Genomic DNA, 16,353 nt, shown 5'->3' with positions numbered 1-16,353 from the left:
CAAATAATGTTTTTTTATCACTCATTTAACTGCTAAATCAGTCTTCCCTCAGTTATGTTACTTTTTGGAAGCTTTTCAGGCAATACCTTCAGAAGAATTAACCGCCTGATTACACTAAAGATTAAATGCTAGATAAAGGTGTGACAAAACAACACTTTGGTCATGATGAAATCCAGTATTACACACTGTAAGAAATTACTAAAACAGCAGCCATTAAGAACAAACAGATCCTGCTTTTCCAAAAAAACCCCACCACATCTTGTGAATAAAGCAAGTCTATATTTTTCTGGTTTTCCATATCCTGTAGTAAGACCTGCAAACCTTAATTAATTCCCAAGAAAAGCAAATACATTACTTCAATTTTCTCAGGACTGCCCTCCACCAAATTGTACTTGTTATGTCCTACTCTAGAACACTCCTTTAAGAAGCTCAGTAAATACATGAATAATTGAAGTCAGTAATCTTTGTACCTCCTCTCTAAAGCAATAGAAATGTTACTCACTTCCAATGGGAGAAGCTGCTGGGAGTCATAAAAGGCCACCTCTTCCACTATGGAAATCCATAGAGGATTTCCAGCAGCATGGCAATGAGAACTTCCCAAATACTACCTGTTGTACCATTTTTCCCATCCTTTAAACCAACTAGACTGCAAACACTTTTGAGGGAAAGCTCTTCCTCTCTCTAGTCCTTCTACAAAGCCAAGCCCAGTGAAGCAGGCCACATGAGGGGTAAGAGAGTCTTATCTGAAGTAGAGAGCAAAAGGCTAACAAAACAATGTTGATTTATCAAGCAATGGATCTGTATTAATTATTCCTGTGCCCTGTATTAATTCTGTCTGCTCAGAATTTGAACAATGTTCAGTTTCCTATCTTGGAACAAATGAAAAAAAGGAACCTTTAAGCATTTACTACTTGGCCACTGGTATGTTCTCTCTCAGTTTCCATTTCTGAACTACCATTAAAGGTCTTCACTGCAAGGCCAATTTAATAATTCACAAGACCAGGCCCAGTTCTCTGATAAGTGCTGCTTCTCTTGCAATTTGATCAGAGAACACCACAGTGTGGTATCATCACATCAAACACACCATATGTGCTGAATCACTAGAGGCCAACAATAAACAGCAAAAGCATGAGGAGAACATTTCCTTCCCATCAAATTACACACATTCTCTGTAAAATATACAGATCAGCCTGTTATAAAAATAGAGAACTTCCCATTTAATGGAAAATTTATCTTTGGTATTTTCTGACTTTCTTGATTTATTGCACACAGTACAAAGGGTATTACTTGTCCCTCCCTAAGTGAACAGCAGAGCAGTCAAAAGTGCTTTGTGTTAAAAACTGGAAAGCTTTCTGGATGCCAACACTCCAACAGAGGTAAAACTATAAAACTAAAGCTTGTAAGAACCACAGAGTAGCAGCTATTTTGAAATGGCTGTGTTAATATACAATACCAGTAGAGCAAGCATTATGATGGACACAGGTGACAACCACAAAACAGAAGTCAAAAGAGAAGAGAGAGTTGTACAAAACTATCTGTGCACAGAGAGTTCAATGCCAGCATTCAGAGAGCAGCATGCCAAGACTGATCTCTCTTGTCCAATGTTCATCTTGTAAAGAAATCCCTCATGTGGATAAAATCCTTTGCTGCAAGACTATTTCCCTCTGGGAAATCCCAAATCCATCTTCAACCCTACCTCAATATCCACCTCAGTACAGATAAAATTACCTCTACAAGTAGACCTCTAATGGCACTTACTACAATGCTGCACAGCACAGCCAGGATAAGAGGTTGTCATCTTTTTTCTTCCCAAGCTACTTGATCCCATCTTCTCAGATGTAACACCACAAACAACATAAGCTAGACCAGATCAGTGACACCACCATTTAAACCACAATTTTGGAGAGAAGACATTTCAAACTCAATTGGTAAATCATAATGTCTCTTCTTATCAAATGCCTGCTCTTACCAAACAAGTCCACATCTCTCTCAGAAGAACAAAATGAGATTATAACATTAACATCTTACATATTGATTGCTTTCCCCAAAAAAATCTAACCGGGCATCATAAATAATAATTTAGCTCAACATCCCTATTAATTTTTAATTTAAAATCCAAATTCCCAAATGAAATGCAACCTAAAACAAAATGGCTCTGCCCTGACTCAGAATACTCCAATTACAAAGCCTCCTTTTACACCTGTAAAGTAGCAAAGAAAAGCAAGAAAATATTTTACCCTACAACTCAAAATGCAAGCATTCTGAGAAGTTCTAGAAATACCAACTATACACTGCACAGTACAAGCAATGTAAAATTGCATTTAAAGATCTCAAATGTGCCATTTCTAAAAGTTGCACAGAGATTCAATTCTCCATCCTTCAAGGTTTTCAGATAAAGCAGATAAAGACCAGAGAAGCCTGGTCTGGACTTCAGAGTTGGCCCTATTTTGAGGGCTAGAGGTCTCCTGAAACAATTTCCAGCCTGAATTGTCCCTAAAATTTCTCACATGGTTTGCATACTAATTGTAATGAACTCTAACTGTGTTCTCTGCATGCGACAGTGATTAAGATTGGAGCTTAAACCTTTCAAACACCACAATACTGTGGACAGTTACTTAACTGTCCTTCCAGAAATCAAAGGCCATTAATGTTACAGAAAAATAAATGCTGTAAAGAACATCTGATACCTTGACTTACTATTGGTAGAAACAAATTAAGAAAAATTTGAACCCAATGAGAATTAGTATTTATAGTCCCAAGTTTATCATGCCAACAAAAGCCTGTGCAGTTGTTATTGTCTACATGAAAAAAAGCTAACATCTATCTTAAAATCAGAAGGTGGATATACCCCTGCTGCTCCTAATCAGGAGCATTAGTTGGTATAAAATGAGCATTGAAACTCCCAAGGGACAACTGAGATCACTTTCTTGATCTGCTGAAGGATAAAATAGAAGCCAAAAACAGAAGACAAGCTTCAAAGTAAAAACCACAGAACATTTAAAATGCCCTGCTTGATGCGCTTGAAGTCTCTCAGTGCAAGCCAGTAGGGTGGCATGTGTAAGCTACAGAACTTGTCAGTTCAATTCTGTTTGCATCTACTACAAGTTTGTTTTCATTTCTCCAGAACTCACCTATTTCCTACCCTCCTTCTAAAACCTCTCATACTCATCACCCCCTCAATGAAATACCTTATACCTAAACTGCAAAAGGGGAGGGGATGAAAAACACACATAAGAAAATCACATTCTCTACACTCCAGACAATTATCTTTACAAGTGAAATGCCATTTTTGTCAAAAGAAATTCCCAAGAACAGGAAAGCTTAAAACATTAAAGGTATTTTGAATATCCAAAAGATTTTGACTTTGTGACATTTGCTAAATGGAAAAAACAGATGTGACAACAGCTGTGTTTTCTTCCAAGCAAATTTTAAAAAGCATCCTAGAGTTTTGAGATTAGAGCAACCGATTTTTTGTTGCAAAGGACAGGAAAGAGCTTAATAAAAAGGCAAAACTCATTGTTGGATCACACTCACCATTTTCATCTCCAGCTCCTTTGCGACCATCCTCTGGGGAAACGTGCACCAGCTGCAGGATGAGGGGTCTCCGGGTGACAACTCCAGTCCCTCGTGGGAGCAGGTCCCTCCCCACAAGACTTTCCAACACAGAACTTTTTCCACTGCTCTGAAAAGTGGAATACAGCTACATTACTTTCTGAGACATGAAAATGCTGTGATGTTTTAGTTTGCTTTCATCTGTCTTGTTCTCTGCCACAGAGCAGCATGTGACAGACTCCCTGCAGACACAGCAGTGCCACTGCACAGGCACTGAGGGACACAGGGCTGCTACAGGCCAGGAACTGCCTAAACCTGCTTGGGATACTCACAACAGATTTCCCTCTACATGGTTTGTCCCATGGCTTTTATCCCTTAAAGTCAAACTAAACTCACAGTAGGTTTCAAAAAAATTAATCTCCTATTTAACATTTTCTACCACAATTATCAAACTCTCCAGAAACATTTCTGGAAAAAAAAAAGCTTTTCTTTACAATGCTCAGAAAGAAATTTGATGTCTAGTACTATGTCATATTCCAACATCTTGAAGCAAAACTGCTGTGTAAACTGAGGAATTCAACCTTCAGGTAGTATTTGTTAGAATTGACAAGGCCTGGCTGTATTGATGCCAGCAGCAGCCATTACACAAACATATATTAACTATGTATACCTGAGTACACAGGCTGCTACAATGTTATATCCTTTCAGTTTGAGGTTTGGTGGGATGGGGGGGGTTTGTTTGGGGTTTTTTTTTGTTGGTTTTTGGGGTTTGTTTGGTTTGGGTTTTGTGGATTTTTTTGTTTTATTTTTTTAAAATCATATATTGTATCAGCTTGGTAAGTACAGACATTGTTTTATACCCTAAACATAGAAACAAACATTGTTTCATGGCATCCCGCACTCTCTCTCTCTCTCTCTCTATATATATATATATTTAAGTATTTACATAACAACAAACCGTAAAAAGTTGGTTTTTTACAGTTAAAACATTTTTTACAGTTAGAACATTTTAAATATAGGCTCTCAAAGAATACAGTTGTTTTTTACAGCCTTTTAAAAGGCTGTGTAATTACAAATATTCTTTGAGAGACTACACTTAAAAGGTTCTCCTGCAGGATTTTTGTGTAAGATTCACAGTTGGTCCAACAGCAGCTGTGAAAACCTGGGTCTCAAAAGTGATTCCAGACAAAAACCATGTTAAAATTAATAATAAAAAATAGACACAGACATGTCAACATAACAATCTGATTGAGAAGATTTTGTCTTTTTAATAACACTGCATTGAACTCTTCCAATTTTCTGCATCTCTAAGTCTACATAGTGATGCCATGAGAAAACCTGCTCTGACAGTCATTGCCACTATCTAGGAAATATTTCTGTCTTAATGCAACTACCAAACAATTCTCTTGTCAAAAAACAAACAAACAAGAAAACAAAACCAAAAAAGGAAACCAACAGATGCTTCTGACAGCTGGAATGTGCATTATGTAACTGCTACAGAACCTCCACTCAGCCTACCAGTTCTGAAGGAACAGATCTGAGACTTCAAGCAAATTATGAGTATGTAATCTAGCATAACATGATAAAAAAACTGATGAATATCCTTAAATCTCACAAATTTAGTGACATTAAGTGACTTTTCTAAAACTGAAAAATAGATTAGAGGTCAAGCAACATGTTACTATCAGACAGTACATTTCTACTAGTGCAGTAAAACAAGACACCAATATATTATATGAGAGCTTTAAAACCTACTGAAATAGAGCTTGTATGCAAAAAGACAAAATAAATATTAAAATACAAGGCCAAACCCCTATAAAGTTTGAACAGCAACAAATGAAGCCTTCTTTTATTGTACCACTTTATTGTATAGGCTTTATGGCCCAGAAAAAAAAGATGTTTTATCAAAAATATCATTTGTCTCAATAGGTAAATAACACACCAATGCAGATTATGTGTATTATTCAAAGTAAATCTAAATCACATTTGACAGCAGTGAGATCAATGATCAATGGTTTAGAAATACTTGGAAAAAGAGCAGGGTCAAGCAGAAATGCAGCCTTATTAGGATTTGTTTTTCCTTCAAAAGACTCCCATGAAAGTTATTAATAATTTTCTTCAACTGTCCTTCTCCAAATGAGCTTTGGGCACCTTCCCTGCAAGCACCTTATAACAGACCATTGGGCACTGAACTCTTACCAAAAAACTTGAGTACAACCTGACCAAAGCATGAACTAGGTCTGCAAGCCTCCCTAAGGAAGTTCCTGTTCTGGCCCACTTCTGAGGAACTACTGATATTATAGACCGTGAAAAAACAAACTTCACAGAGACAAATAACAAAACACTTCCCAACAAACTTACTTAAAACAAGTGAAATGCCTAACCAATAACATGAGAGATGATAGAGGCTCATCTTCTGCATTGGAAAAAAAAATAAAAACAAAACAAAAAACAAAGACCAATGCTTCATTTATTAAAAATATTTCAAATTTTAAGAGGCATCTGGATGTGTGGATGTGGCACTTGGGGATATGGCTTAGGGGTGATTATTCTGGGTTGATGGTTGGACTAGATGATCTTGAAGGTCTCTTCCAATCTTGAGGATTCTGTGGCCTCTTGAGCAAGATTTCTTTAGGCATGGGAAAAATGATGACTCAGTCTCACAAGGCTGGAGATCAGACTTAGATGAAGTGGCTTCTCATGAACATTTAATCCAAGCACATAAGGGACAGTAACAAATAGCAGGAATCCTTATCAACAACCTCACCATGAAAGGAAACCAAAATCCATGGGACAAGCTGCTGCACACTGTTGCCCTTCAGCCTTTCCAAAGGAGGGGGAATGCAGGAAGCTAAAATGGGTACACCAAGCTCTGTATAGCAGCAAACCACTGTGCCTTACACCACTGCCAGTTACCTCTGGATGGGGAAGGAACAATCTGGATCCTCTGCAAACACACTAAATGAAACATTGCAGTGCTCCCTGCATCAGGAAATTCTTGCAAATTGCATTACACTCCCAACTAAAGCAATCTGCTGCTGGAATACAATTATCTAATGACGCACTTCTTAATCTGGACTCCTCAGCATCCATTACCAAGAACTGTCTGGGAACACGGTGCAGAAAGCAGCAAACACAAAGCTGATCTTCTTCTGCCTGTGAGGGGGAAGCAAGGGATGTGGGTCTGCTAAGAATACCAAGTCACTTCAGCCAGTCCTTCATACAATAGATGTAGACAGACACTAACACTGATAACCAAAGGAATTTTAAGGAACGAGTCTGCAGAAGTACCACACTTGTTTTGTCATCCCATTAAAATGCTCATCGTAATTTTAAGCGTGAACTGAAATCCACAAATTCATTTCATGATGGGTCAAAAAAAGCATTAACAAACTCTAGCTTTTCATAGGTGATCAGGCAGATTTTCCCTCTGGACACCAATATCTGATCCTAACCTGAAATATCTACTAGCTGTGATACCTAGAGGAACTTAATAGAAGCTGCTCAGAGAAAAAGGAGGGGGGGAAAATACAGGAACATCTTGTGTCCCTCCTCTAACCTTTGTGTCAAACTACCATGGCTGAGCGTATTACACTGTGCTCTGCCATCCACCATTAATTTCACAGAGAAACACCTGTGTCTGGTGGATGGTAAAACCATTTGCCCCCAAATTACTAAGAGAAATAGAGATGATGCAGACAGGACTTCAGTATTTTACATGCTATGTACTGTCAGAGTGTGCTGAAACCTTACCAGCACTCTCACTGCCTCTGTAACACCTGTTACAAACACCTCTCCATGCTCATCTCTGGTTTAGATTAACTTGAAGATGATGCTGACAATCAGGGTGAAGGGCAGTCACTGGGAAACAATTGTGCACTTACCCTCCCAAACTAAAAAGCTGTGAGCTGTAAGAATTGTGATCCACTCCAAATAACCAGCACCTCTACTTTTAACAGTCCTCGTGGGGTTGCTTTGCTTCCTTATCCTTCATTTCTTCTTTACTTGTCCCTGCATGGTTCAACTGTGCACACTGAAGTATCAAAAGGCATTTGCTCCCATCCATTACACTAATTCTTAAAAGAAAATGTGAGTTACAATCTGCTGCATTACAAACCACAATTTTAGGAATTCAGAACACACAGCAAGTGCATGATTTTATAATTGTCCAGCTTCATTAACAGCCAGAGATGTTACTTCCAAAAACACTTTAGGGCTGTTGACAAGTCAGATGGAAGAGACTCCATCTGGAAAATGCTGAAGTAACACTCTGAACAACCATTCAAATTCACCCCATCCCATTTACTTCATTGGCTTTCTTACTCTATTTCCAAATCCTCATTAGTGCTGCTATTTTAGGAGTCTTGTTCCTTACACCAAACAGAATGCAAAGATGTTTTCTCCATATCAAAAAAAGAACCCTGACCCAATCCTCTTGCAGCACTGAGTTATTCTCCATTTTTAAACCCTGCCTACAGGGACAAAGGCCTACAAGACCCTAGAAGGGCAAAGAAAGGATCCAGCACCTCAGCATTCTCCATATTCACTGTCCCTGGATCACCTGTCACAGACAGCAGGAAGCCTTTAATTCCCTATTTCTCTTTTTCCCTAACTCCTGATCCAGTGCTGCCTTTGATGCCCTTACCACTAACAGTGGCTTTCTCAATACCATCTCTGCCCATGCAGGCAGGATTTTTATATCCCTGAGCAAGCTTGTCCTTGTTTCCACCTCCTGCACGAGTGTGCTGTGCTGAGGCTGAGTCATGAGTTCCCTCAATTCTGCTCTCCTTAAACCTCCACTCATTCTCCCAAGCAAGTGGAAGGACTATTGCTTTGTGCTCCACGGGGCTGACCTTAAAGGAATGCCAGGTCCCTTGTGATTCACTGTCCTTTAGCTCACAGGGTCTCACCAATTAGCTCAGTAAATAAGCAAAGTCTGCTCTTACTCTTCTGAAGCCCATGAAGCAAGCAGGCAAATTAACACAAGGCTCACCTGGAGTCTCACTGATGCACAAGAACTATCAAATTTCTTACAGTCACATGCTTGGATTGGTGACTGTTGTATATTTCAAGTACTATTAAAATGATCATGGACTTGAATCAGCTGCAACCAACTTCAAGTCATCTTACAAGAATCTCCTGCCTTCCTTTGTCTATCTCTAGACTTCATAAAGTCTTTGTCTTCCACATCTGTGGGAAAAAAGCCTTGTCCAATAAACTATTGAAAAACTTTTGAACAAAAAATTAGTTGAAAGGAGTGTAAAATTTAGCTCATTGCTTTAGAACAGGGCAAATGGATAAGTTTTTTTACTATTTCATGCAATAAGGAAAAAAATGCAAAGAACTCCTGCAACACAACACAGACTTTTTATAGGAGAGCAGAAGAAAACAGAGATAGTGATGTCAGAATTCCCTGACTTTTGGAGTGACACAATACAAACATTCAAGTAAGGAGCTGTGAAGAAAGAGAAACTTCTCAATGAGACATACTAAATCCTGAGGAGCTCTCTATTAAGGAAAGCAATGCATCTGGGATGGAATGGTGGCAATGCTGCAGTTTCTGCCATACAAGTACAAAATTCCTGCTAGTAAATCCTGCCCTTGGCAATCTGTACACACAGAATTTCCTAAATTTTCACTCTATCATTGGGAAATAAAAGCTAATAAAAGCACTTGTGCTGGGATGTCATGCACACACTGGTGCTTTAAAAAGTTATTTGCAGTAGCCATTTTGGAAGAGTTCAGCCTGCTATAACCAAAGAACAACGGTATTTCTTTTTCTTTCCTTATTTTGCAAATACCAATTATTCTGGAATACAAGGTGAGTACACATGTAGTTTCACAGCAGTTCCACAAAGGAACTGCTTTAGCTGGAACAGATAACAAAATTTTCCTATTCAAACTAGGAATGCCCCAAGCTAGGCTGGCTCTAACCAGCTAACAAATTTAAAAATTTATTTACTAATCAAAAAAGAATGCTAAAGCTATAAGCAGGCCAAATGGACTATTTTAAGACATTGTTTGAAACAAAATAACGCTTCTAAAAGATGCAGAAGAAACAAGAGGCTGATCCCAACTTGAGGAAGCAGTAAAACCAGCATAATGCACTGCTCATTGTTGCAAAACACATGCAAGATCTTGTCCAGACTACAAGACTCTTGTTCCTGCAGGGCATTCCCCATGTACTTGAATCAAGAGCTCTGAGTAAGTCATGGAGAGATGCAAAGCCACAGGAACTACTCCACATAAAGCAGCTTATGCACCAGCACTAAGGAATGGCAGAACTGGCACAGCTCAGCCCAAACTCTTCAGAAATCCTGCATTTACACCATATCTAAGTGCAGCCAAGTGCCAAACAGCAAATACAGCAATGATCAGCAGATGTTTTCTTCCTCAGTACATCAATTCCCAAAGCCCTCCAATAATTCACTTAAGAAAAAAAAAATGCCTCATCTAAGTAGAAACAAGTTCCAGGCTCTCAGTTCCATCATGGAACTCAGGTATTTGAAGATTCACATTTGCAAGCCAGATACCCTGACCTCACACAGTACTGTGGATACTGCTATATTCATGACTTGCAGTAAAGTAAATCAGAATAAAACCAACGTGCATATTCAAATTTTAAAAGTTCTAAACAACAGTATTATTAAAACAAACCCAAGCCCCAAATCTCTAAGTTAGTCAACCTTCTGGCTACTGTACAAACAAATATTTTCCAAGAACTACACAGGCATTTTCTCTCCAGATTGTGAAAATCAAATGCCTGTGCTGTTTTAATTCGTTTCCCCTCCATCTTCCTGAAAATATGTTTTCTTTGCACTGTGCCCCCTGGACAACACACAAGATTCACCTGGTCTAATTAAAACACCAGTTTTCCAAGAAAAACAATTGCCAATCACAAGATGAACAGAACAGGGCCCTTGCAGTAAAGCATCAAAACAAAACAAAGCACACAAACAAGAAAAGAGAAGCACAAGACTTCTTTATCCACATCCTTCTACAACTGTGAATTCTGTGCAGACTCTCCACTCTTCCAAAATAACCAGGCATTTGCAAACAATGAAATTAATATCCTCTACATGGTGTTTAATAATTTCTCATATTAAGAATCATAAAATGCAGGATCAAGTTATTTGATCTACAATTTTATTTTAATTCACATGAAGTCTACAGATAAAAACAGTGAAATGCCATCCTTCCAATCACAGAAACCTTCAGCACCCAAAAAGTTCAGCAGCTCAGAAACACAAGAAGCCCATCAGAGAATAGAAGCAGCACAACACTAAATGTTTGCACTATATCACATCAGCAGTAACATTTCTATTGTGTCTGGTAAATGCAAATAGCTAATTAATGTCAGCCCCACTTTGCTGCCTGTCTGAAACAAACACAACAGTCAGGGCATGACTTGACAGAAGCAAAGGATGGCAAAAAAAGGAAAACAGTTACACCCAAAACCAGAGACTGTAAATGTCAGATGTGAAAACAAAGAAAAAAAAAAAAAAACAAATGAAATCAGGAAGTTTGCAAAACATTTGGGAGAAAAAAACAAACTGTCCCCAGCCAGCATGGAAGCAATGCTCTGGTTACATCCTCTATTCCAAGGTAGATACAAATGGGGTTTTGCATCTGCTTGAATTGCCAGAAAGATCCTTGGACAAAACAACAAGAACAAAACCCCACAAAAACCAAACCAACCCAGCAAGAGAGGAGGGAGGGAGACACAGCCGTGCCTGGCATGGGGTTTCCTCCTTGCTTGGAACAAACTGGAGTTTCCTCCACCTCAACCTGGCTTTTTGCCAACACTGAATGAGCTGAGCGTTTGAATTTCTGTTCCCCTGCCAGGGAAAGGCACAAACTCTGCAGAACACCTCAAGCTCCAGCCAAAGGTGCCAGTCTCTCTCAGACAGGATGCTTTGATAGCATCGGCTGGATTCACCTCCTCATCCCACTAGCCAGGGCTGTACATCACCTTCCCACTGCTGTCAACTTTTAACAGCCAAATTAGCATTCTTCCAACTATTTATCTTACCAGGACATAAACTTATACATGTCCACGTGCTCAGGCTGTGACCTCACATCAAGAAACCTTCCACCTTGCAGTAAAAAGTGGTTTAGCATCAGCATCAAGCACACTTACACCAAACAGTAAAAACAAAAGGAATAACTGCAATGCTTATCTGTGAGGCAATCTCAGGGGAAAATCCAAGAGAATGGATTTATTAATTAATAAATACTGTAAACTAAATACTGTAAACTACACCTCCCCATTTAGTCACAAAATGACACCGAGCAAAAGTACTCCATAAATGTACATATGAAAGGTCACTCCAAAATCTCACTTGTCAATTCCATCACTTGCTACATCAATTTCACTACAATATCTCTACTTCAAACTACCAAGTGCAAATAAAGCCCACAAGGTGTTTTATAATGTCAGTATTAGAAGAATTTTGCTACAAAGCTGACACTAAAGTTTGTATAAAACCAGGTTGATGACTACTAAAAGCCCCAAACATATTCCAGGAATTAATGATACAAAAAATAAAGACAATTCATTTTTACCTATTTCTAGGCAGGTATTTTGTTGTCTGGCTGATTTTCTTGAATTTCTTCTAAATCTTATGATCACTTTGGTAGTGTAGGCATTTAATTTTTGTGATACCACCTATCCACACAAAAGTCCATAATTAACCAAATCACTTTTCATCCCTTTGCCTCCTTTACTGTAGTTTTAATGTGTTTAGTTGAGGATCTTCAATACCACCTTGTTATCCCTTAAAATATAGAGCATGAAGCAACTGTATAAACCAGAACACTGAGTATTACATTATGAACTCATATTTTTATATCATATCCCTAACCTGGACGCTTTATTTTTTTTTTTTTTTTTTTTTTTTTTTTTTGCAATTCAGTCATACAGTTCTAAAAATGGAACTGGAATACTGAATTGGGGAAAAAATAGAACACCTCTCTGGAAATGGCAGAAAAACCCTGAAACAGTGAAGAAAAATTGACAGTCTGAAGGTGTCCTCTGAGTTCTTAAATGACCCTGTACTAGGATACAGAAATAACTTACACAATATTTATGGGGAGAATGAGAAGGAATTCTCATATGACTGAATGACAGGAAAACCACTACAAGTGCAGGAGGCCATCTAGATGTGCAAAATTTTCTGAGAAACAATTCACAATTAGCACCAAAATGTATCTAGAAAGGGGAAAAATTAAAATATTTCAATTGCTCAGGGCACAAGGGAGGTAGGAAATGAATCCCAAACAACAGAGGTGGGAAAGGGAACATGGGAAATAGAATTTAGGCTTATAAACAGCTTCTAGTCCTAAATACTCTAGAAAATAAAGAATTAACTTAATGCACAGAATGAGAAGCAGAGAAAGACATAAGCACAAATAAACAAAAGGGTAGAGAAGAGACAGAAAAATAAACAGAAAACTACTTCAAAAAGCATTTTTCCTCTCCTTGCTGAATATGTAAAAAGGTCATTTAAAAAAAGCAAGTGGCAAATTGAAAGCAAAAAAGCATAACTCAACTAACAGAGAATTACAGAAACCTGAAATGGCAGCATTTGTCTCCTACAGAAAAATGGAGGTGAAAAATTCAAGACTGTTTATTGTGAATATTATTCACAGACAAAAAAGCAAAGACAGCATATGCCAGTGGGCTACAGATACATCAGCTGTGTGAACAAACTTAAAGGCCACACAGCACTTCACAAAGAAACAACACTGTCTAAAAGGCACATGTGAAAAAAAGGGAAAAAGCTACCAGCAACAAAAATACCAGCTCTAACGCCATATCTGACACATCTCTAGAAATATGGTCTCCAATAAGCTAACTCCAAATTGACAGACTAATAATATTTTATTTCAACTAAACTAATTGCATAAAACAACCATCTATGGAATTATTATGTCAGTAAAGACATTTTTTTCTTCCAACAACCCTGACTAAAACAAAAACACCCCAAAATACAGCTTGCTAGATATTTTGACAGATATTTTTCTGGAGTCCATAGAGGACTTTGTTTTGGCATGATAGGAAACTTCATGCTAATTCAAGGGTGCTCATAAATATCACGGATACAGCACTGAATAGATATTGATACTGATGGGGAGACTAATGAAGGCAAACATGTCAATACTGCTTTAACTCTCTGTATTTACTTATGGAAAGTATTTACACCTAGGAAAAGATAACTGGGACAGAGTTGTTGAAAAGTAGTTTTAAAAAATGCCACTTCATGAAGTGAAACTGGAAAAAATACTTTTTCAATCTTACATAGAAAAATGCCATTGTATTTACACATACAGCTGGTGTTTTAACTTATCAATAAAAATCCTGAGTACAGAGTGCTTGGTATTGAAGTCTTTGATGAGCAAGCTACTGCCAAGGAGCACAGCCCATTCAACACACATTTAAATTTCACAGAAACAAAATGAGAGATCCATTAGCTTCAAATCTTAGCTTCATCTGCTACTCCTTTGTGACCGCTGCAGCTCTGGTCAGGCATATTCAGCTGCCAAAAGTTCTGCTGTAGAGCAGCATCCCATCTGAAGAGATAGGAGCGGCCCTGAGCTATCTGCGAGCCCAGCAGCATTACCAGCTCACACGCACGTGTTGCAACTGTTGCAGCCAACAGCCGCCGGCCTCGCCTCTCACCTCCACCCCCGACACCAGCTCAGACAAAGCTGTGTCCGAACGGCACAAGAAGGAAAGGACAACCATTCACGCCCGCACGATGCCGTCCCGCTAGCACATCCCTTCTGTTCGGGCCTCGCTGCCCCAGAAGGGAAGCCAGGCACCGGGTGCGATGGCGGTCACGCTGACGCACCGGGGCGGCCGCCGCTCCCCGGATCCCCGACACCGCCCGCATCCCCTCGGTGGTTCGGGGGCACCGGCCCTGCCCGCAGCCCCGCGGAGCTCCCGGGCCGCTCCAAGCGCTCCGGAGCGGCGCCCAAGGGCGGCGGGCGGGCGGCGCTCCCAGCGCAGCCGGGGCTGAGGCAGCGGAGCCGCCGAGGGCGTGCGGGGGGAACGCGGGCACCGAGGGCGCCCCGCCCGCCCTCGCCCGCCGCGTCCCCCCGTGCCCTTGGCGGAGGCAGCCGCGGCTCGGCGGCGGCGGAAGCGCCACGGACACCCCGAGCTCGCCCTCGGGGAGGGGAACGCCCGCGCCCCCGGCCCGGCCCGCCTCACCTGCGTGCCCACCACCACGATCTGCGGCAGCTGGATGATGTCGGCCCCCACCGTGTTGAACACGTCCTGCAGCTTGTTGATGACGGGGATCAGCGCCTCCATAGCGGCGGGCGAAGGGACGGGCCGGGCGAGGCGTCGGCGGGCGATGGACGCGACGGGCACCGGCGGCTCCCTCAGCCGCCCCCTGCGCCTGCCGCCATCGGCGCCGGCCCCCGCGCACGGCCCGGCCCCCGGCAGCCCCTGCGCGCCCGCCGCGCGCACCGGCGCCGCCGCAGGGCACCATGGGAGTTGTAGGCCGTGGGGCTGAGGGGCCCCGCCCGGGCCGCGCCCTGCTCGGACAGCGCCAGTTTTGTATCACAAAATCTGCCGGGTTTTATTACACAGAATCACAGAATCAGCGAGGCTGGAAAAGAGCTCTGGGATATTTGGGTCCAGCCTGTCACTGAACACCCGCATGTCAACCAGACCGAGGCACTGAGTGCCACCTCCAGTCCTGCCTCAAACACTCCCAGGGACGGTGGCTCCAGCACCTCCCATTCCAATGCACAATCACTCCTTCTGTGAACAAATTCTTCCTAACGTGAAAAATGCATGTTATATGGCTCTGTGCATATATTTACTATATGTAGTGTGTTGTACTGATTAGTAATGCTGTATTCACATTTTAATAGTATGGTAAATGTAGTTTTGTAATTTGTTGCTTTGTAGTTAAAATGGAACTGTTGTACTTTAAATAGAAACTATGTATGTGGGATATTTTTTTAAAGAGAGGAATGAGATACTCGCACTGAGATAGCAGCCACAGGACACCTAAATCTTTCAGAGAAAAAGAATTTATTGCTCCCTTATCAGAAGAATCTAACTTCTTCCTGCCTTGCTCAGCCCTGAAGACACTGTCAGGATTCAGAGGAAGAAGTTGACACTGGCCAGACAGAATCCTTTGTTTGAATTGAATTTATGCATCATGTATGAGATGTATGAATATGCAATGGGCTGTTGCTTTAAAGGGTTAATCCTCTGTTAACTTGTGTCCTCTTTCGGGCTTATTTTGCCCAGAAAGAGGCACCTGGACTGTCCATAACTCTTTGTTTTTATTGTCTTGTATTGTCCCAACTTAATTGTTTAAATTTTTATTACTCTAATTATATTACTATTTTTATAACCATTTTATTAATATTAAACTTTTAAATTTTTAACAACAAGTGATTGGTGTTTTTTCACAAGGTATAATGGAGGTCATTTCTGGGGAGGAATAGAACTGGAGATCTGCTCCTATGAAGTGCACAGTGAAAGGAATATTCTTCCATTTCTGTTCACATATTGAGGATTACAATAGACACATGTGGAACAGCTATATTTAATCTGTTTGCTTTCTTGGGGATGTGTTTTGTTTTGCTGTGAGGCTCTTGGATAATCATGTGAAATTCTGTAACCTAGATGTGTAATAATAGGTTAGGTTGAGGTGTCTTAGGAAGTGGGAAACTGTGTGAGATCTAATACTCAGCTGTGTTATAAAAAGAGATAGAATGAAACCAGAGCATGACTTGTGATGCGAGATCACAACAAATAAGCTGTCTCATCTTCAAATG

General features: G+C 40.4%; 1 protein-coding gene across 4 annotated transcripts in view; it reads right to left on the bottom strand.

Moving 5' to 3' along the window:
* Positions 1-14,941, bottom strand: part of DNM1L (dynamin 1 like) — a 36,409-nt gene extending 21,468 nt beyond the window's left edge. For 2 of the 4 annotated variants that reach the window (XM_063154082.1, XM_063154081.1), the window contains exons 1-2: positions 14,765-14,940; positions 3,535-3,682 (exon numbers count right to left, since the gene is read on the bottom strand). In XM_063154082.1, coding sequence (XP_063010152.1) covers positions 3,535-3,682; positions 14,765-14,866 — 250 coding nt within the window. In that variant the 5' untranslated portion in view covers positions 14,867-14,940. Of the gene's footprint in view, positions 1-3,534; positions 3,683-14,764 lie in introns of all 4 variants that reach the window. The other 2 variants (XM_063154080.1, XM_063154083.1) reach the window with 2 other exon arrangements.
* Positions 14,942-16,353: the final 1,412 nt, after the last annotated feature.

Source organism: Melospiza melodia, chromosome 4 (assembly GCF_035770615.1).
Source record: "Melospiza melodia melodia isolate bMelMel2 chromosome 4, bMelMel2.pri, whole genome shotgun sequence".
Lineage (NCBI taxonomy): Eukaryota > Metazoa > Chordata > Aves > Passeriformes > Passerellidae > Melospiza > Melospiza melodia.
This window is presented reverse-complemented; position numbering and strand designations above follow the sequence as displayed.